Source organism: Corvus hawaiiensis, chromosome 8, assembly GCF_020740725.1.
Source record: "Corvus hawaiiensis isolate bCorHaw1 chromosome 8, bCorHaw1.pri.cur, whole genome shotgun sequence".
Taxonomy (NCBI): Eukaryota; Metazoa; Chordata; class Aves; order Passeriformes; family Corvidae; genus Corvus; species Corvus hawaiiensis.
This window is the reverse complement of record NC_063220.1, coordinates 13860220-13877188: the sequence shown is the minus strand read 5'-3', so window position 1 is coordinate 13877188 and position 16969 is coordinate 13860220. Positions and strand designations below refer to the sequence as shown.

At 45.2% G+C, this 16969-nt stretch overlaps 1 protein-coding gene across 4 annotated transcripts in view; it reads left to right on the top strand.

Annotated features, from left to right (window-relative positions):
- The first annotated feature begins 378 nt into the window (after window positions 1-378).
- The window catches only part of FBXW4 (F-box and WD repeat domain containing 4), a 60839-nt gene continuing 44248 nt past the window's right edge, over window positions 379-16969 (top strand). The window contains exons 1-4 of one of the 4 annotated variants that reach the window (XM_048311402.1): window positions 379-848; window positions 11928-12023; window positions 14750-14935; window positions 16115-16247. In XM_048311402.1, coding sequence (XP_048167359.1) covers window positions 598-848; window positions 11928-12023; window positions 14750-14935; window positions 16115-16247 — 666 coding nt within the window. In that variant the 5' untranslated portion in view covers window positions 379-597. Of the gene's footprint in view, window positions 849-7797; window positions 7933-11927; window positions 12024-14749; window positions 14936-16114; window positions 16248-16969 lie in introns of those variants that run through there. The other 3 variants (XM_048311404.1, XM_048311403.1, XM_048311405.1) reach the window with 3 other exon arrangements.

Genomic DNA, 16969 nt, shown 5'->3' with positions numbered 1-16969 from the left:
CTTTCATGTGTCCCAGGAATTTGGGAGTGTTGAAAACTGCTGTGCAGCACCAGATGACCCCTGCTGTCATTTCGTGGGTGACAGGGGCTCCTGACCCTGGTCAAGGATAATTAATGAGCATTAATCACCTTGCTGTTCACCCTCCTTTGCAGGGGCGCAGTGCCTAGCTGGGGTTGCTCCAGGTGGTGAGGCAGATGTTCTGGTTACCTGGGATCATCATCCCCACCATTAATTGTTGACGTTATTAATGAATACTCGGATCAGGTGACGTTGCTAATCCCAGATCGGAAGATACAGACCCGTGAGCCGGTCGTGGCGTGGCGTGGCGTGGCGTGGAGAGGGGGGTGTGGGGGAGGGCAAGTGGCACGGGGGGAGTCCCAGCGGCTTCCGTTAATGAATTAATCCGCTAACGAGGGTGGGCTCGGCGGCCCGTGCCCCCTCCGGTCCCGGCAGCCGCCTCCTCCCCCGGAGGGGGCAGTGACAGGCAGCGGCTCCTGCCCCATGTGACTGGGGAGCGGCTGCCCCGTCCATGGCTTGGCCTCCCCCGGGCAGCAGCAGCTCCGGCTCCCGGGGAGGAGGGGCGGGGGCTGCTGCTCCATGGGGAGGAAGGGCAGCCCCCGATCCCCCCAGGCGGAGGGGGGATCCCGGGCCGCCTCCCCCCCGTCCCCGCTCTGGGCCTTACCCGAGGAGCTGCTGCTCCTCATCTGCTCCTACCTGGACGCGCAGGCCTTGGGCCGCCTGGCCCAGGTCTGCCGCCGCCTGCGCTTCCTCAGCGGCCGCGATCTCCTCTGGAGGCGCATAGCCCGCGGCTGCCTCAACTCCGGCTTCACCCAGCTCGGCACCGACCTGTAAGCGCGGCCTTCCCGGCGGAAGGGCGGGGGGCGGCGGCCGCGGCGGCCGGGAAAGGCCGGGGATGCCGCGGCCCAGCCGGTTGCCAGGGCCGCGCTGCGCTCCTACCGTGGCTGCCGCTGGGCCGCGAGGGGCGGGGGACGCGGGGCCATTCCCAAAGCGCGGTTGCGCCGCCCTTTCCCTGCGCCAGGAGGGGCGGCGAGGGCACAGGAAGGGCCTCTCTGGGAGAGAGCGGCCGATGCGCACCCCAGGGTGGCGGGGCCCGGCCCCGGCGCTGCCCAGAGAGGTTGGGGGAGGTGCCTCTTGTACCCGCGAGGGAGCGGGCGAGGATGGCGGGGGCTTCTCGGGATGTCTCATTGTCAGGCCCAGCTGGAGCGTGAGGCCCTCTCCACATCTGGAGAACTGTGTCCAGTTCTGGCCTCCTCAATACAAGAAAGACAAGGAGTTACAGGAGAGGGTCCAGTGGGGGCCACGAAGAGTGACGGGGCCACGAAGAATATGGGGAGAGACTGTAGGAGCCAGGCCTGTTCAGTCTAGAGATGACTGAGAGGGATCTCATCAATGCCTATAAGTATCTCAAAGGCAGGTGCCAGCAAGAGGATGAGGAGCAATGGCCATAAACTAAAACACACGAAGTTTCCCCTCAACATGAGGAAGAACTTTATGCTGCGGGTGGCAAAGCACTGGAGTGTGCTGTCCAGGGAGGGCATGGAGTCTGCCTCTGGAGACATTCAAAACCCATCTGGACACATGCCTGTGTAACCTGCTCTAGGTCACCCTGCCTTGGCAGGGAGATTGGACTGGATGATATCCAGAGGTCTTTTCCAGCCTTAATAATTCTGTGATTCTGTCATCTTGTCAGTCCCCAGATCCCTCCAAAGGCTTGGGGGCTTCAGGCTAGGGGAGGTTGGAACATGAGACGGACAGAGCTGCTGTGTGCAGCTGGGGTGGCTCCTGTATGCCCACACGCCCTCCCCACTTTTGAGCAGTGGTCCCTGCCATGGTCTTGAAAACACCTCAGAGAAGAAGCTGCAAGGGAGCAAGGCCTGGGACAACATTCTGGGAAAAGGCTGGAGAGTGGATTTAGTGCATTCTTAGGTGCAAGAGCTCTCATGGGCCCCCAGGAACACATGTGTCTTAGGTTCTCACAGAGCAGCTTGCTGGTATAAATGGTGATGGCTGGCACAGAGAAAATGACTCTTGGACTTTTCATAGCTTCTGTGTTTTAAAGTTTTGTGAGTAGGAATTGTTTGAGGTTTTTTTCCTGGGGTCTTTATTTTTTCCTCATAAAACAGCAGTTCAACAGCACAACATAGATTAGGCATAGGGTCAAGCCCTCTAGGCTTTGCAGTGTGTATGACACCAGCATCTCTTTAGATGAAGTGCCTTTGGGGCTTGGGCCTTGACAGTGGTTGGTGAGGATCCAGAGTTTGCCTTTCCTCTCTCAAATTTGTCTGTGTACCAAGCACCACTTGGAGGCAACCAGACAAAGTTGGCTTTCCTTCCCCATTTAAGGATCCCAAGAGGAAGTTTGTGTTCTTAGGATCTATGAATCCCTTCCAGTGGCTTCTCTTTAGCTGCCAGCATGGGTCTTGTTTGTCATTCAGTGACTCAGTATTGTTTCCATAAACACTGTGGTGACATGACTCAAAAGAAGGGATGGCAGGTTTTGACCCCTATTTTGCTGTCTGATGTTGCTGCCTCATCAATGCATAGACTTTAGAGAAACAATTAGGTCTTCTGCTGGCAGGAACAGAAGTTTGGTGCTGCTGAAAATCCTTGTGTTGGGTTTTCAGGCCAGCACTTCAACCCACTCGGAGTTCACAGATTGGAAGTTAAGCACAGTTCCCTTGGAAGTCAGCAGGAGTAAGCTCTGTGGAATGGCTGTGCATTGGACTCTTGTCTACTGTGATATATGATTTTGTCTCCTGAGGAAATGAAGTTCTGTATTTTTCATTAAGAATAAGGTGATACTCTGCTCCTTCAGTTGCAGGAGGGATCAGGTGTACAGCAGAGCAGGTGCTCTGTGTGTAAGGACCACCACTTCCCCCTGTGGAGGAATGCACGTCTATAAACAGCTACAGAAGAGATTTGCTAGGTCACAGGGTTTCAGAGAAGGGAAGGCTGCTTGAGTATCATAAATTCCCAGGGATTTCAGTGCTGTTAGATTTGCTATGAACAGGGTTTTTTTAGTAATTCTGGGATGTACTTTTGTGCTGTGTCCTATTTTCAAGTTTTCCTCAAACAACTCTAGTACTGAGAGCTGCTTTTAGCATCAGTCAGCACTGCCTTGGTCCTGGGGAGTTCAATCATGGGTAACACACCAAGTTACATTACAAGTGGTTATGAAGAAACCTTGAGATATATCTGGAGGATGTTTCCTTTAATTACTTTTAGCTTCATAGAAGGCTCAGACAGTCTCCAGTTCCTTGAAATAGTGTACCAAATCCTATGGAGAATACCTGAAAAACAAACACTTGTTTTTCCTGGGTGGAGATCCAGCATCTGGGGACAGTTGCAGGAGTTTTACTCCAGTAGGGTAGACAGTTTGGCAACAGGTAAAAGGCAAGGGCATATTGCAGTACCAGGAGGTCTGGATATCTGAACATCTCCAGAAGAACCAGTATGACTGCATGTGTTGAGCTGTACAGCTGTAAAATTTGTTCTTAGCTGAAGAAGAGTTCAATAGTCTCTCTGGCATCTCAGGGGTTTTAACTAGCCACGTCTCTTCTGTAGCACTTGCTCCTCGTGCATGTCTCCAAGATCAAGAGCAATCTCCAAGATTGCTGCTCTTGCAATTGAGGGAGTAAGATTTGCAGAGAGATACTGTATTTTATTTGACTTACCAGTACAAGTTGGGGAGGGAGTTTAGGCAAGCTTCTGGGCACACCATCCTTCTTGATAGCACTTCTAAGTAGGAACCTGGTAGATTGCTCATTGAAGATTAAATTTGAGCTGATTAGGTATTTAAGCTAAAATATTATTGCGTAAATAGAGTGGTGATGAAGATAATGGTTAGCTGGACCTTCTTGATAACTGTGCTTTCTTGGCGATATGGAATAACTCTTGAGTTTGTCAAGCTTGGCTTTGACTCATGCAGGAGCTGAAGCTTCTGTTGCGTGTTCTGGCTAATGTTGCATGAGGTGAACACTAATTTTTACTTTTGAGAGGTTTTTGTACAATACTGTGTGCAATTGAGAAAGCAAAGGTTGGAACTGTTTATGGTTAGTATACTTAATGAAATAACATACATGGTTCTAACATTAGATCTTAAACTGATGGTCCCTGGGAGGCTGGCATAAGTTAAAAATTAGTCTAGGGAGTATTTACAGTTTAAAACAAAAATCCATCTCAGAGTAGTTTGATCATTTCTGCTGTTAAGTGGCTTTTGATAAGCCATCTGTTGATGCTTTGTAAATAGCAATAAATTTGAGCCTAGAGGAGATAGCTGTGAAACTTAACCCCCGCCTTCACTTCCCCATTTTTAAAAAGGTGATTAACTTGAAAATGACACTATTTCTTTAAAATGTTGTTTCTGTTGGGTATATATTCAGATAATTGTAACAACAAGGATCAGAAGGAACAGGCTTTATCTTGTATGTGAAAAAACTGTTTGCACAGTCAGCTTGCTTATAACACTTCTTTCTGCCAAAATAGGGAAGAGAGAAGATTGATAAGAAACTGGTTGCAAACCCCTAGTTGTTAGCAGCGTGCAGAAGAAAAATAGTAGTATATGTGAAAAAATTTGATTTTATCTAATTTTTAAAGTTGTCATCCTGGCTACGTACCTTTAAAAATTGCCAGCTGTGGTTATCTCTGGACGCATGCTTGGGCTGAAACAACATTAAATTAAGTTGCTAATGATGTCAAAGGAAGATGTGGACTTCAGCCCAGACACTAGGTGTTATGCTGAAAGGCATATCCACAACATTGACAAGCTCTCATATTTGCCCTTTTTGGTAGATTCAGCCAAATGGGAGCCACAGATGTAAGCCAAGTTAAGTATTTAAGGTATGGATTCAATTGTGCACTTGCAGGAGAAGAAAGACGTTTGCTTTGAGGGATGTATCTGTACACTTAATTCCTTTGGCAGAGAGGAATCATTAGGTTCACATCAGCCTGAGTCACTGTATGTTAGGGATGGCAGGGGCTGACCTGGAAGAGTTCTTAAAGCACATTCTCAGTGTTAAAAATGTTCTATTTCTTCATTGAATCAGCAGTAACTAAATGTTCAATAGAATATTGTGTCACTATTATGGAACTACAGAGTGGTTGTAGATGGATGTGCTTCTTGGCATCTGAACTGTGAGCCTCTACAAATCAGGTCAGTTTTTCTGTATAGACAAGTTAATTTTATGTATAGATCTGTACTGCTACAAGACATTGTTGTGAGGATGGTAAAAAGAGAGTCCCTATGCTGAAGATTTTTGCTTTACTCAGTCATAGGAGCAGCTGAAGTAAAAGTTGAGCCACGTCTTCAGGATGTAAGGTGAAAGGAAAGTTCTTTGTTTTAAAAATGTGTGGCAGCATGTCACAGAAAAGTAAAGGCTTAACAACGCTTTCTGCAGCTAAACTGTAGCTGAGTAGTAGCACAAAGCCTTTGGGGGTTTTGGTGATATAGTGATATTACAGTTGTGTCCGGTAGCCTGTGTCTGTTTTGCCAGCTGTTGTACAGGCCCAGAAAGAGCAGTCTCTGCCCTGACGAGCTTGCTGCCTAAATAGCCAGGGTAAACAAGGGCTGGAGGGGAAGGAGAGGCAGGGAGATGTCAACCAAGCTGCCCTCTGTGCAGCAGGTCAGTGTCAGAGCCAGGAATAGCAGAGAGTGCTTTAAGCCTTTATCCAGGGCCTGCTTGCTGGACCACCTTGGACTGGAGAAATCGGAGAGGCAAAGAGCTCATTGCAAGGTGATTCTTTATTTAAAGCATGGAAGAAAGGAATAAAGTTGCAGCTGGGCTAAACTTATTTCCTCTTTGTTACAAAGGAATTTTAGAGGGCAGGTTAAAAGTTGGAACCTAAATAGCTTGACAATTTGCTCTTTGTAATGTATTAATAGATGTCAAAATATAGAAATGTTCCACTGCATGTTTTCTCTTTCCCTGTCTCCTGTTCTGCCTTGCCCACTAGGATCATGGTATATTCTCCAGTTCAGAGAAACAGATTCATTAATGCATAAGTTTATCATCTGTGAGTATTTAAGAGCTTGTGTAAGCATTTTGGTGAGTTAATAAAAGCTGTGTTTTCTCCAGATCTTGGAAAAATGTATACACCTACAGGAGCAGGAAATGGCCAATCTGTGCAAGTCAAATCCAAATGCAAACTGCAGCAATCATAGGAGACCTCAGCATTCACCACTGGAGGGGGAGGGAGTGTGAATGCTTGTAAAGCTGCTTCAGTTTCCTTCATCTTTTAAAACTTGTTTTAAAAACAAAGTTTCATTAAGACGAATGAAGAAGGCAATGAACTAGTGCATATGATGCAGAAGGGAATACTCTAGGGAGGATATTGCAGTAACAGAAGAAGCTTGGAAGAGGGAATGCAGCTCTTGCTTTGTGCTGGAAAAGTCAGTGGTTTTTATAAACTGCTGTTACATTTATTCTTACTCTGTCTTAAGCTCTTAGTGCTGGGCAGGACAGATCTGCCAGGACAGCTCCACAACAGTGAAACTGCTGCTTCTTCTGGGCATGTGAAGTTGTTTGTAAGAGTTTTTTGAGACCCTTACCTTAAGATCTTCACAAGTTCAAAGAGGAAGAAGAATTTTATGTAGTTCAGGGCTTAAAATATGTGTGCTTTGTCGCCGTTACCCCTGTTGGACTAGCTATGGGTTATTTCATTCTATCCAAGTGCTACCCTGACAATCTACTCTTTCAAATCAGAATACACATGACACCTATTCAACAGCTTCAGGTTTTCTCATATTCTTTCCAGGGCAGTGCATTTTTTGAAGAAGCCCAGATTTAATCTCCAAAAAGCCTATGCAAGTCCCTGAGAGAGTCCAAACCCTGCCTGGAGTTTCTAGCCAAAATCCCATTGCAATCACTTGTAAGGGAGAGGGCATCTGATGGCAGAGTGGCCTGGCTCAGTCTTGGTGGTGGTGTTCTGTTGGGAAGCCTTTGTCAAAGTGTGTGTCCTTGCTGTGTGTACAGAAATTTGTTTGCACCTCTGGGTGTTATGACAGCCTCTACCTTCTTCATGAGGTGACTTGTTCACAAGAGCAGTTTGGTGGAGCAGTTAACAGCCTGGTAACGTCTGAGATGGTACAGACACAGCAGAGGAAGCAAGAACAGTGAGGAATGGTTGCAGAGCTCTCTTCCATCTCGGAGTTATTTGAACCCGTGTCCCGTAGGGAGGGGGGAGTACAGAGGACAGGCTGAACATGGCAGTAAGCTAAATAAGGGTCATGTGCTAAAGGAATTCAATTGGAATTTTTGTCCCTGGAAGAGACATTTTGAAAGCTAGCTGGCTTGTTGAGGACAGCAACAGGGGCTCCTGACATAAATAGCTTTTCCCTCTCGGCTGTCTGTTGGTGGCCCATGACTTGTAGCTGCACTGAGACCCTGCCACTCAACAGGTGTGTCCCAATTACACAAATAAGCGCAGTTGGTCCTTGTGTTAGCCAGCCTTGCCACAGGGCCAAGGTTGAAAGTGGGGCTTAGCCACTGTGACCTGTTTGTTCTCTGTATGACCCTTCCAGTCAGGCCTCAGGCAGGCTGGTGACAGCTTTTATGCAGACACAGATTTTGTCCACAGAAGAAATTCAGTCTCAGCAGGTCTCTGCAGACTTGCATTTCCAGATGAGCTCTTCAGTACCTAAAATGTAGCAAAACATGAAGGTCTTTGGTGGGTTAGGATGCACCATGCAGCTGGGAAAATACACGGTATGACATGTTGGTGTTATGTTCTGTAACATGGTCTATGTTGTTGCAGGCACCACTGTTTTGGCACATGCTGAAATTGTAGACAGCCAGCAGAAATCTCCCTGGGATGCACTACAGCACAGAAGCTCTTGCTGTTGCAGAAATACCATTTCTGCTGGCAAAGGACTTTGGCTGGGGAGGGGATCATTGAAGGCAAGATCTGTTGGAGGTGATGTGCCCTGGCTGAGTGATTCTTTCTTTGCCTTCTTTTGGGGCCCAGGCCAGAAACTGCCTTGGTAGCTGAGGTCACCTGGGTCAGTGGTGCTGTGTGGGGACAGTTCCAGTCTCTTACTTCAGCAGCTGGGAAGTGGGGTCCAGAAGGAATATTACATTTCTTTTGGTAACTCTGCCAAGAAAGAGAGGAAATTCATAATTTGAGCAAAATACTTCTAGCTTTTTTTGTAGGGTGGGGTGAGGTAGGAAGGGGGAAATGAAAAGTCCTTTATAATGGGTTGCTTGGGATGACTTTTCTCTTGAAGCTTTCTCTCAAGCTGTAAGAAATGTTCAGCTTCTCTTTCTTAGTATAACGAAGTCTTTGTAAAGGGAGCTTCCATCAGGAGTGCATGCAATTGCAAACATGCATTGGCTCAGGTCATGTATGGCAATATATGATTTGGGATCCTGCTGGAGTGCTTGTTGGTGGTAATTAGGTAATAACAAAGACAGCCTTGCATGTCCTGAGTAATGTAACTTTATCAGATATTGATAATTGTGATGCCCTAGCAGAGGTGTAAGATGATGCACTCTAAAGGGCTTTAAGAACATTTTGCTTGAATTTCATTGTGTTTTCATAGTCAGTGTTCACTTGTTCCTTAATCCTGTGTTTCCTGTCATCCTTCTAGGATGCTGGACTGTACCTCATTTGCTTTCTGATGCAGGCCTGTGTAGGTCCTGCTAAAAATAGCAGCCCTTCCCCAGTGAGTCAGCCCTCAGCAGTCTTGAAGTTCACCATTGGGTGGCTTCTCTGGGAACAAGAATGCCAAGATCTTGATTTCACAGAGTACTTAAGCATGTGCTGAATTTTAAGCATGTGGCTTAGTATTTTTCTGGATTGTATATTAAGAAAGATCAAGGTATTAGTTGGCCAGTGGATAGTGTTCTCTCCATAGCATTTTATATAGCATTTGGCTTCATAAGGTGGTTCAGTCTCCTGAATCTTTTGATGTTCTATACAGTTGCTGAAGTGAGAGGTACCTAGTTAAGTCAACCACTCATTGCAGATATGTGATGTCTGTTGATTGCCTTAGGTCAACATGGAAAAGTTCTTAGACGTTTGCATGTGTAGAAAGTGTGTTGATCATGACTGAAACAAAATAAGCTCTTGTAGGGGAGAAAAGGAATTTTTTTATCAAATTGTTAAGTTCATATAGTAATGCCCCTTTTAACTTTCTAAGATTTGAGAATTGTTCTCATGCATTGCAGTGATACTCATCACAATTTTTGATGTATTCTGGAAATTGCTCTGTGGAGGTGCTGTTGAGGAAGCAAATTATCAAATTGTATCTCAGCACTTGGTTCCATAACTGTGTTTGATTTAACTTCTGGTATAAGGGATCGAATGTCTCTGACCAACACTGCACTCAATCTTTGCTGCCCCATAATTGGCAAAGAGGAGAGATGTATCAGTCCAATTTCTACGTCATCTTTCTCCATGTGTTTTGTCCCTTTTCTCGCCTCTATTTTGAATAAATAAAATGTTTGGAATATAAAAGGAGGATACTTTTAAGACATTTTTAAATTAGTTGGATCCAGAGTTGCTATATGGAGGAGGAAAGCTGGATGAGTAATATATCTATTAAGAGCAAAACAAAAAAAAAGACAAATTAACACCACCCCTCCCCGCCCTCCAAATCCCATCAGACCTCCCCCATATAGTCCTCTCCACCCAACGCTCATCCCTTCCAGACAGGAACTGTTGATATGTGGGAAAGAATGAGTCTGCTACAGGAGTAACTGCAATAGTGAACTGGTACTCTGGGCCAAGCCAATGTGTGACTCTTTGGAAATTCCATTTTCAGCAACAGGAGGGTCCAGGCCTGCTAGAAAAGGGACCAGCAGGGTAAGATGGAGGCTGCTTTTTTGACCTTGGATTCACCTTTTTCAGAGCCTTGGAAATTACATCTAGTCTTAGTAGAGTTTATGCATTGGGCTCAGAATGTCTGGTTGGGCCAGCATGTGTTGGGAGTGGGATGTGGTACAAGTGTGTTTTCCATCACTGTGCAAGCTGGTGACTTAAAATCTGTATGTAGGGAGAACTCAACTGAAGGTTGAGTGTAGGGAGGAGAAGTGTTTTGGAGTAATGAATGGAATTGGATGTAGGCGGAGAGCCTGAACTCTGTCTGGGAGAGTAATAAGCAATGATGAGAGTGGACCTGACCTGACTTTTCAGTATTGTGCATTCCTCATCTCAGACACTATCTGGCCTCATGAGCTCCTGCAAGTGCTCCCTTTAGAAAATGAACTCCTCTTCTTGCGGCCTAGTCTAACTCTATTTTGGGTTTGTTTGTTTGTTTTTAAATGGCTATGAGAAATAAAGAGCCTGTACCTTTCTAAATTCTGTTTTAATTGGTGTGGCTCTACTGATCATAAATGTAAAGTTGCAAAGCTTTCTAGAGGATGAAAAGCTTTTCTGTGTGTGGTTTCTGTTTTTGTTTAAAATGGGTCACATGCCCAGGAATGCAGTCAAATTATAATGGTGACTAAGTGCCGGAAAGCACAGAAAAGAGGAGGGAAGGGTGAGCAGAAAAAAAAGGAGCCTGAGGCTATGGAAGGAAGGCTGGGAAAATAAGAATCTGGCCAGACCCCAGGGCCAGGTTAGAGATTCCTACACCCATTAACAACCACAGGAGATGTTTATTTACAGGGAGCTAATCTTTGTTTTAAAAATGACAGAGTACCCAAAAATGCTACTTTTGGGAAGTAGATTGGAGGGACTGTAGGGATGGGAGGAGGAAATTGGTTCTGATGAGGCACCAGTTCCCATCTCTCAAGGATCTTCCCTTCTTCCTATGCATCTGGGTGTGTTGGTTGTTGAGAAATGTATGAAAGCCGGATAAACTCTTGTAGTCTAGTAAGCGGTTCACAACCCCTAGTTACAAAATGTAACTTCTAGAGTTTCTTCTTGTTTGTAGTTTTCTAATCTTTTCTACCTAAGCAGCTCCAGCAAGGATATTGAAAATTAAGTTTATGATATGAGAAAGATGGGAGCTAAAGCTGCCTTTCCCCCTGTCTTTAATCAAACCTGGGTCATGAAAGCAAAACAGATGCTGAACAGCTGCTTGAACTGGGTATGTTCATGTAGACTCTAAAGAGACCTTGGTCCCAGGTCTCTGTGGTACCTACTTTTTGTCACATCTTGAAGAGTGTTGATCTTGGTTTGTCTCCGCTCATTCCAATAACTTTGATTTGTAACCCAGCAACAGCTAATGATCTACAGTCTCTTTTAGTAGCTTTATCTGATTGTAAATAGAGAATTTTTCAGCGATGTGCTGGAATTCTCTATCCTTTGGTGAGCTGCTGCAAAAGATAGTTTGTCTTGTGGTGTGTGTGCATTGGGTGGTTTATACAGATGAATGTATTTTATTTTTAGTTGGAACACATCTTGATTTCTGAGTATTGTATCTGGTTATGTGATTGTCAGGCAGGTGAGGCTCTGGAGGGGGTTTCTTTGCTAGTCCTTCTTGGATAGGCACACTGGCTTCTCATTTCAGTGTTCTCCTGACTAGTGTTTCCTCTGTCTGTTCTTGTGTGGTGTTGTCCTTGTCTTAAATGGCTCTTTTCAGTCTCTATTTAAAGGGTGATGTCCTGTATCTCTGGTTCTTCTGGTGGTTTCTTTCTGTGTTATCTTGTTTGGATTACATTTTGTCTGAACCCTATGCTGCATTCAGTATACTTGGTCTAGTCTTTATCATATTTAAGGTTTGTAATCATCAGAGGTGGCTTTCTTTGCTGATGATTCCCCACTCTTCTCAGTGTTCCTTTCTTGTCAGCTCTCATGAGTGTGCTCACTGTAGTGTGGCTTTGGCACCATCAGTGTGTGCCAGTTCATCATTGTGAAACCAGGGTGAGAGCTTAAGAGTTTACCTGTGGCCATCTTGAGTGCATTTGTTGTCCAGAAAGCATCAGTCCTGGTTGCTAATCTCATCTCTCCTCCTCTGTCTGCAGAGCTGCTGGCATTCCAGTGAAGGAAAGGGTGAAGGTATCTCAGAACTGGAGGCATGGACGCTGCCGGAGGGAGACAGTCCTGAAATGGAAATGCAAGCAAGTGGCTTCTTTCTCTTCTTCTTTGTTATGTGACAACTGCTGTGGGGCCTTGGGTTTGTGCCTGTGCCCTGAAATGAGATGTTTCCTGCTCCTTGTGATTCATGGGGTCTTACAACTGATTGTTGCTGGCTTATTTTGGCTGTTGCTGGCTACCTGGGTATGGGGTAACTGGAGTTGCTGCCTTGCCCTAGGGATTCACGCTGAGTGTCAGGAGTTTCTTTCTTAGTAATTTGAATTTGTCTTTGTTCTGATCGGTGCAGTTCTAGTCACATTTAGCAACCTTTGCTACAGATTTCAAACTGTTGCATTCATGTCTACTGCTATATACCATGAGCAATCTTTTGTCCTGCTCTCACAATGAGCTCATCTTGATCCCTGATGTGGACTTAGGTGTCCCTTCAAAATGCTTCATTTGTCTCCCGTGGTTTATTCTGGACCCTGATTTGGATGTACATACCTAAAATGCTAATTGCCATTCGTCTGCCTTTTGCTCCTTTATTCTCATACCTTATGCTTCTCTCCTTCAATTAAAAAAAAGTATATTTGACATTAATGATAGGAGCTTGTTGTTAAATTCTTGTTTGCAAAGGCGTACTTGGCTTTCAAAGCAAAGTATAAGATAGGTCTCTTGTCTGAGCAGCACATCTAAATTTTCAACCTTCACATCATCAGACTGAAGGAAAAATGAGAAACACTACAGTTTGTTAGCTGCTGAAGAGCAGGGACCTTCTACTGAGCTTTCATGCCTTTTTGTGCTGTGTAGATTGAAGTGGTGGATAATGTGCCACTTCTTGTCGAAAGTCCTGGGAACAGCTGTAATGAGCAGAATGGGTTTTGGTGCAGGTTGTATACCTGCCTTTGAAGTGCTTGCAACCATCTGTGAAGACAGACTCTGTGGATATTAGAGATCATTACTAAACCAGCTTCCCAAGTGAAAAGGCAAGGACTGATTTAATGAGGCCACCATCCAAATGGCATCCCCTAATTTCCATTTATCCTGCTTCAGATTTGTTACTTCTCCTTATGAAAAAGCCATAGAAAAAGGTAAAAAGCTAAACTTCTGCAAAAGGAGAGCCACAGAAACTGGCTGTAGTCTAGGTAAGCTGGATATTCACTTGCTTTTAGAGGACTGTGTAGGAGTAGAGGAAGGAAGGGGAAATCAAAGCCTGCCTAAACCCAAAGCTCCTGCTCTAAAGATGCCTCTTACTTTTTCCATCTATATGATCAGGTCCCAGATGAACATTATAAACTCAACTGCTTTGTCCATGTGATTAAAAGCCTGTTACTGGAGATGAATACAGGCAAGCAGGAACCTTCTGTCTAATGAGCAACCTTGTCCTCTTGTTTCTAGTTGTTCATTGTGATGTTGCGAGGTACGGCTGTGTGTAATGACTCTGATGACACAGAAAATCATGACCTCTGAGGATAAATGATCTGAAAAAAAGAGTGAGACAGGTTTTTATGAGAAGCCCCCCTGCTTTCAAAGCCATTTGTTCCTGAATAGTTTGAAAACTGAAAAGCTGCTCTATAGAAAGGCTCTGGATTTGCTCGGTGTTTCCATGGGCGTTGGTGCACTTGGCAATGACTGCAGAGCAGAGCCAATTTCACACATCCATGCCCCATAGGACTTGAGTCCCATGTGTCTTTGTATCCAGCCTCGCTATATCCAGAAATCTTACTTGCTGATTCTCTGGTGGCTATACAAAAGCAAAAACTTGAGCAAAGATCTCACAGCCTAAGTGTGTGTTGTAGCCTGTTTTCTTCTGTATTTTGGTTTTATTTCAAGAATAAATAAACATCTTGAGATGACAGACTTGATTCAGACATTACTTGAGTGTCTTCTCCTCTTCTTGGTCTCCCAGAAAGTAAAGCATGTTTTCCATTTGTAGCGTCAGGCTTCAAAAAACTTGGAGTAGTTTTTTAACTCCACTGCTCTTGGCCTGGAGCCTGTCCGTAGAAACCTGCCACTGTCCCACATAAAGCAGGGGCCAGACAGGGTGTATGGCCTCTTCTAAAAGATGGGCGAGAGAAATCAAGAGCTTGCTCTACAGCTTCTGGTTTAGCAGTGGAAGAGGTATGAATGTACAAAAATACCTCCTCTATATGATGAGTGTAAAGTTCTTGGGTAGCCTCAGAGTGCAGGAGGTGGTGACTTTCTGTCTGTAGGAAGATCTGTGGTATTTTGCTGACATGCTCCCCTGCTTAGAGGTGTGTGGAACAGTGGCAGCTTTGTGGTCTCTGCTGGGCACCAGCAAATAGTGTTCAGGATCAAGACTGACTGTACCAACAGCCTCACATTGGATGCTCTCTTAGAAAGGCTTGGCATAGCTCACCAACACCAGAGTCTAGTTTCTTAAAAGGTATAGAGCTCATGTGAAGGTTCAGGGGCCCTTAAGTATTTCCTATCTATGCTCACTAGACTTTTGGCCATCTCTCTTTCAGAGATTCCATGCTTCCTTTTCCTCAGCTCTTGGTTAGAAAAATGCCAGCAATGTCATCCTCTTTTTATGTTGCTGGAGAAGCTTCACTTGTAGCTGTGCTGCTATATTAAGCCCTGCTTTTGCATGTGACCTGCAGCTCCAACTTCACCTTTCTTGAGTAGGCATTTTTGTTAATATGTTTGCAGATGGAATCTTTTTTTTTTTCTTTTTCTGTGTGAGGTTGTTTTGTTTCATTTTCTTCTCCCCACTCCTGCATGCCCCCAACCTGCTGTCTGTTTGCAGTTTGATGCCCTGGATGGAGCTGGATGGCGAGTATCTCTACCTGTCTCAAGCGGAGAACATCCAGGCCTACCACCTCTGTGCAGAAGGGACAGGTTTGCAGCGTCACCCTCAAGCCATCTTCTCTGGCCACCAGGAGGACGTGTGTCGCTTTGTTCTTGTCAACTCCCACATCGTCAGTGGAGGGGGGTAAGTTGGGTGAATGAAGGAGCCCAAGGGTTTTGCCACTGAAGCTGGAAAGATTCTGTGTAACTCCAGCCCAGAGCGGAGAGGCCAGTCCTGCTACACGGTGTCCTCATGCTTGGCTGTGGTCAGCTGCTGCTGCTTCCTCTCTTATAATTTTGTTTCTGGCCTGAAAAAGCTACTGCAGCAGTGAAGGAGCTGAGTCTCATGCTGTTGACCTTAAAAAGTGTCCTTTGCTCTTGTAAACTTGTGTTGATGTCCACAGGATTGTTGGATTGTGATTGACTGATCAGGCAAACCTGAACTGCTGTGCAAGTTTCATTTCTTTCCCTGTTAAAACCAGGGTAGCTAGACTGTTCTAATAATCAGTACTGCTGGTGGCTGGGACTGCAGTGGTGCAGAAAGTTTTCTAGAGACAAGTGTGTATTTATTAGACCCACTGATACGATAGTGGAGAGGGGAAAGCTGCCAAGCATTCCAGCACACACACACTTCTCCAATTAATTTTGCATTTGACTGACCTTTTTCAGTTACAGCAAATGACAGGACTTTTATTAATAGCTAAAACTTTATAAATATACACAGCAGTAAAGCACAGAATTGAGAGAGACAGTCATGGCTGTCTGCCCTGGGTATCGTGAGACTCTCCCTGTGAACTTCAGCCCAAAATTCAGGTGAAAATGAAGACTTCCATTTAAAATTCCAGTAACTGTGTTGGTTGAAAAAGGTCTAAATGTCTGTGTAGTTAATTCAAAGCACAGCACCCTGCATGGCTGCTCTGAAATGAATGAAAAGCTGAGGCTTGGGCATGGGTGAGAATGTCCTCTCACTTGTTCCCTTACTCCAGACATTCAGCATACAGACAAGATTCTGGCAAGCTCAAAGCAGTAGGAGGAGGAATGGCTGCTTTGCTATAGTTTCTGCAGCTTAACACAAAGTGGAGGGTGGAAAGATAGCCAGGAAAATTTTCATGTGCATCAGATCAGGCTTTGACTGGCCAGATGTGGAATTGCAAGAGAACAGGTGATGTGTGAAGAGTGAAGGGTTAATAATGCTGCATGAATTTCAGCCCCTGTCAGAGACCAGTCCTGGTCTTTTTATAGTGCTCTGAAGCATTAATAGAAGGTGCATGTCCAAGGGAGATGCAGCTCATACAGCTTCCCTGCCTGTGGATTTGTTTTTCAGAGATGGAAGTATTGTCCTTCACAAGATCCACGGCTCCTACAGCGTCAAGTTCTCTGCGCATGAACAGGAGGTGAACTGTGTGGACTTCCAAGGTGGCCTCATTGTCAGCGGCTCCCGGGACCGAACAGCGAAGGTGAGCAGGGGATGTTTCAGCAGCTGCAGGTGCTGCTGTAGAGGTGACTTCAGAGGTCTTGTGCCATGAATATTTAAGTGTCAGCAGAACTGTTTCGAGCCCTGTACTCCTTGCAGGAGGAGTGCTGACTATCTTGGTTCATGTCTCTGAAAAGATGCTTGCTCTGCCAGGCTTGTTAGAAAGCGATTTGGCAGTAATTTACAGCATCAGCTGCTGGCTTAAACTTAGAAGTGCAGAAGGCAGCAGCTGATATTTTGCTTCTTTCCCTGTACGTCTGTCTATACTGTACGTCTATCTATACTGGAGATGCATGCCAGTTAGTGTGAAATTTGCTGTATGTATCTCAAACCCATCCTGGTTTTGTGATTTAATATTGCAGTGTGATTTAACATGCTCTGTGTTATATATTCAATCTTTGTAAAGGATAACGTGATGTCTTTTCCAAATCTGTGGTTATTTACTAATTTTGTGGTTTATTTATTTGTGTGTGGGTTTTTTTTAAATGGTTCGCAAACCAGGAGTGAAGTTAGACTATGAATACTGTTAGCTCCCATTTTTCTCTTCCAGCTGGCGTCACTGGGTCCTGTCACATAATTTTTGACTATTTCTTTTTGGGGCAGGACCTTGCTGATTTTTTCCTTCTGGATCTGGTTGGCAATGCTCCGTTCCTATGTGGACCTGAAGAATTGTTCTTCTGAGCTGTAAGCAGCTCTGTTTTATCA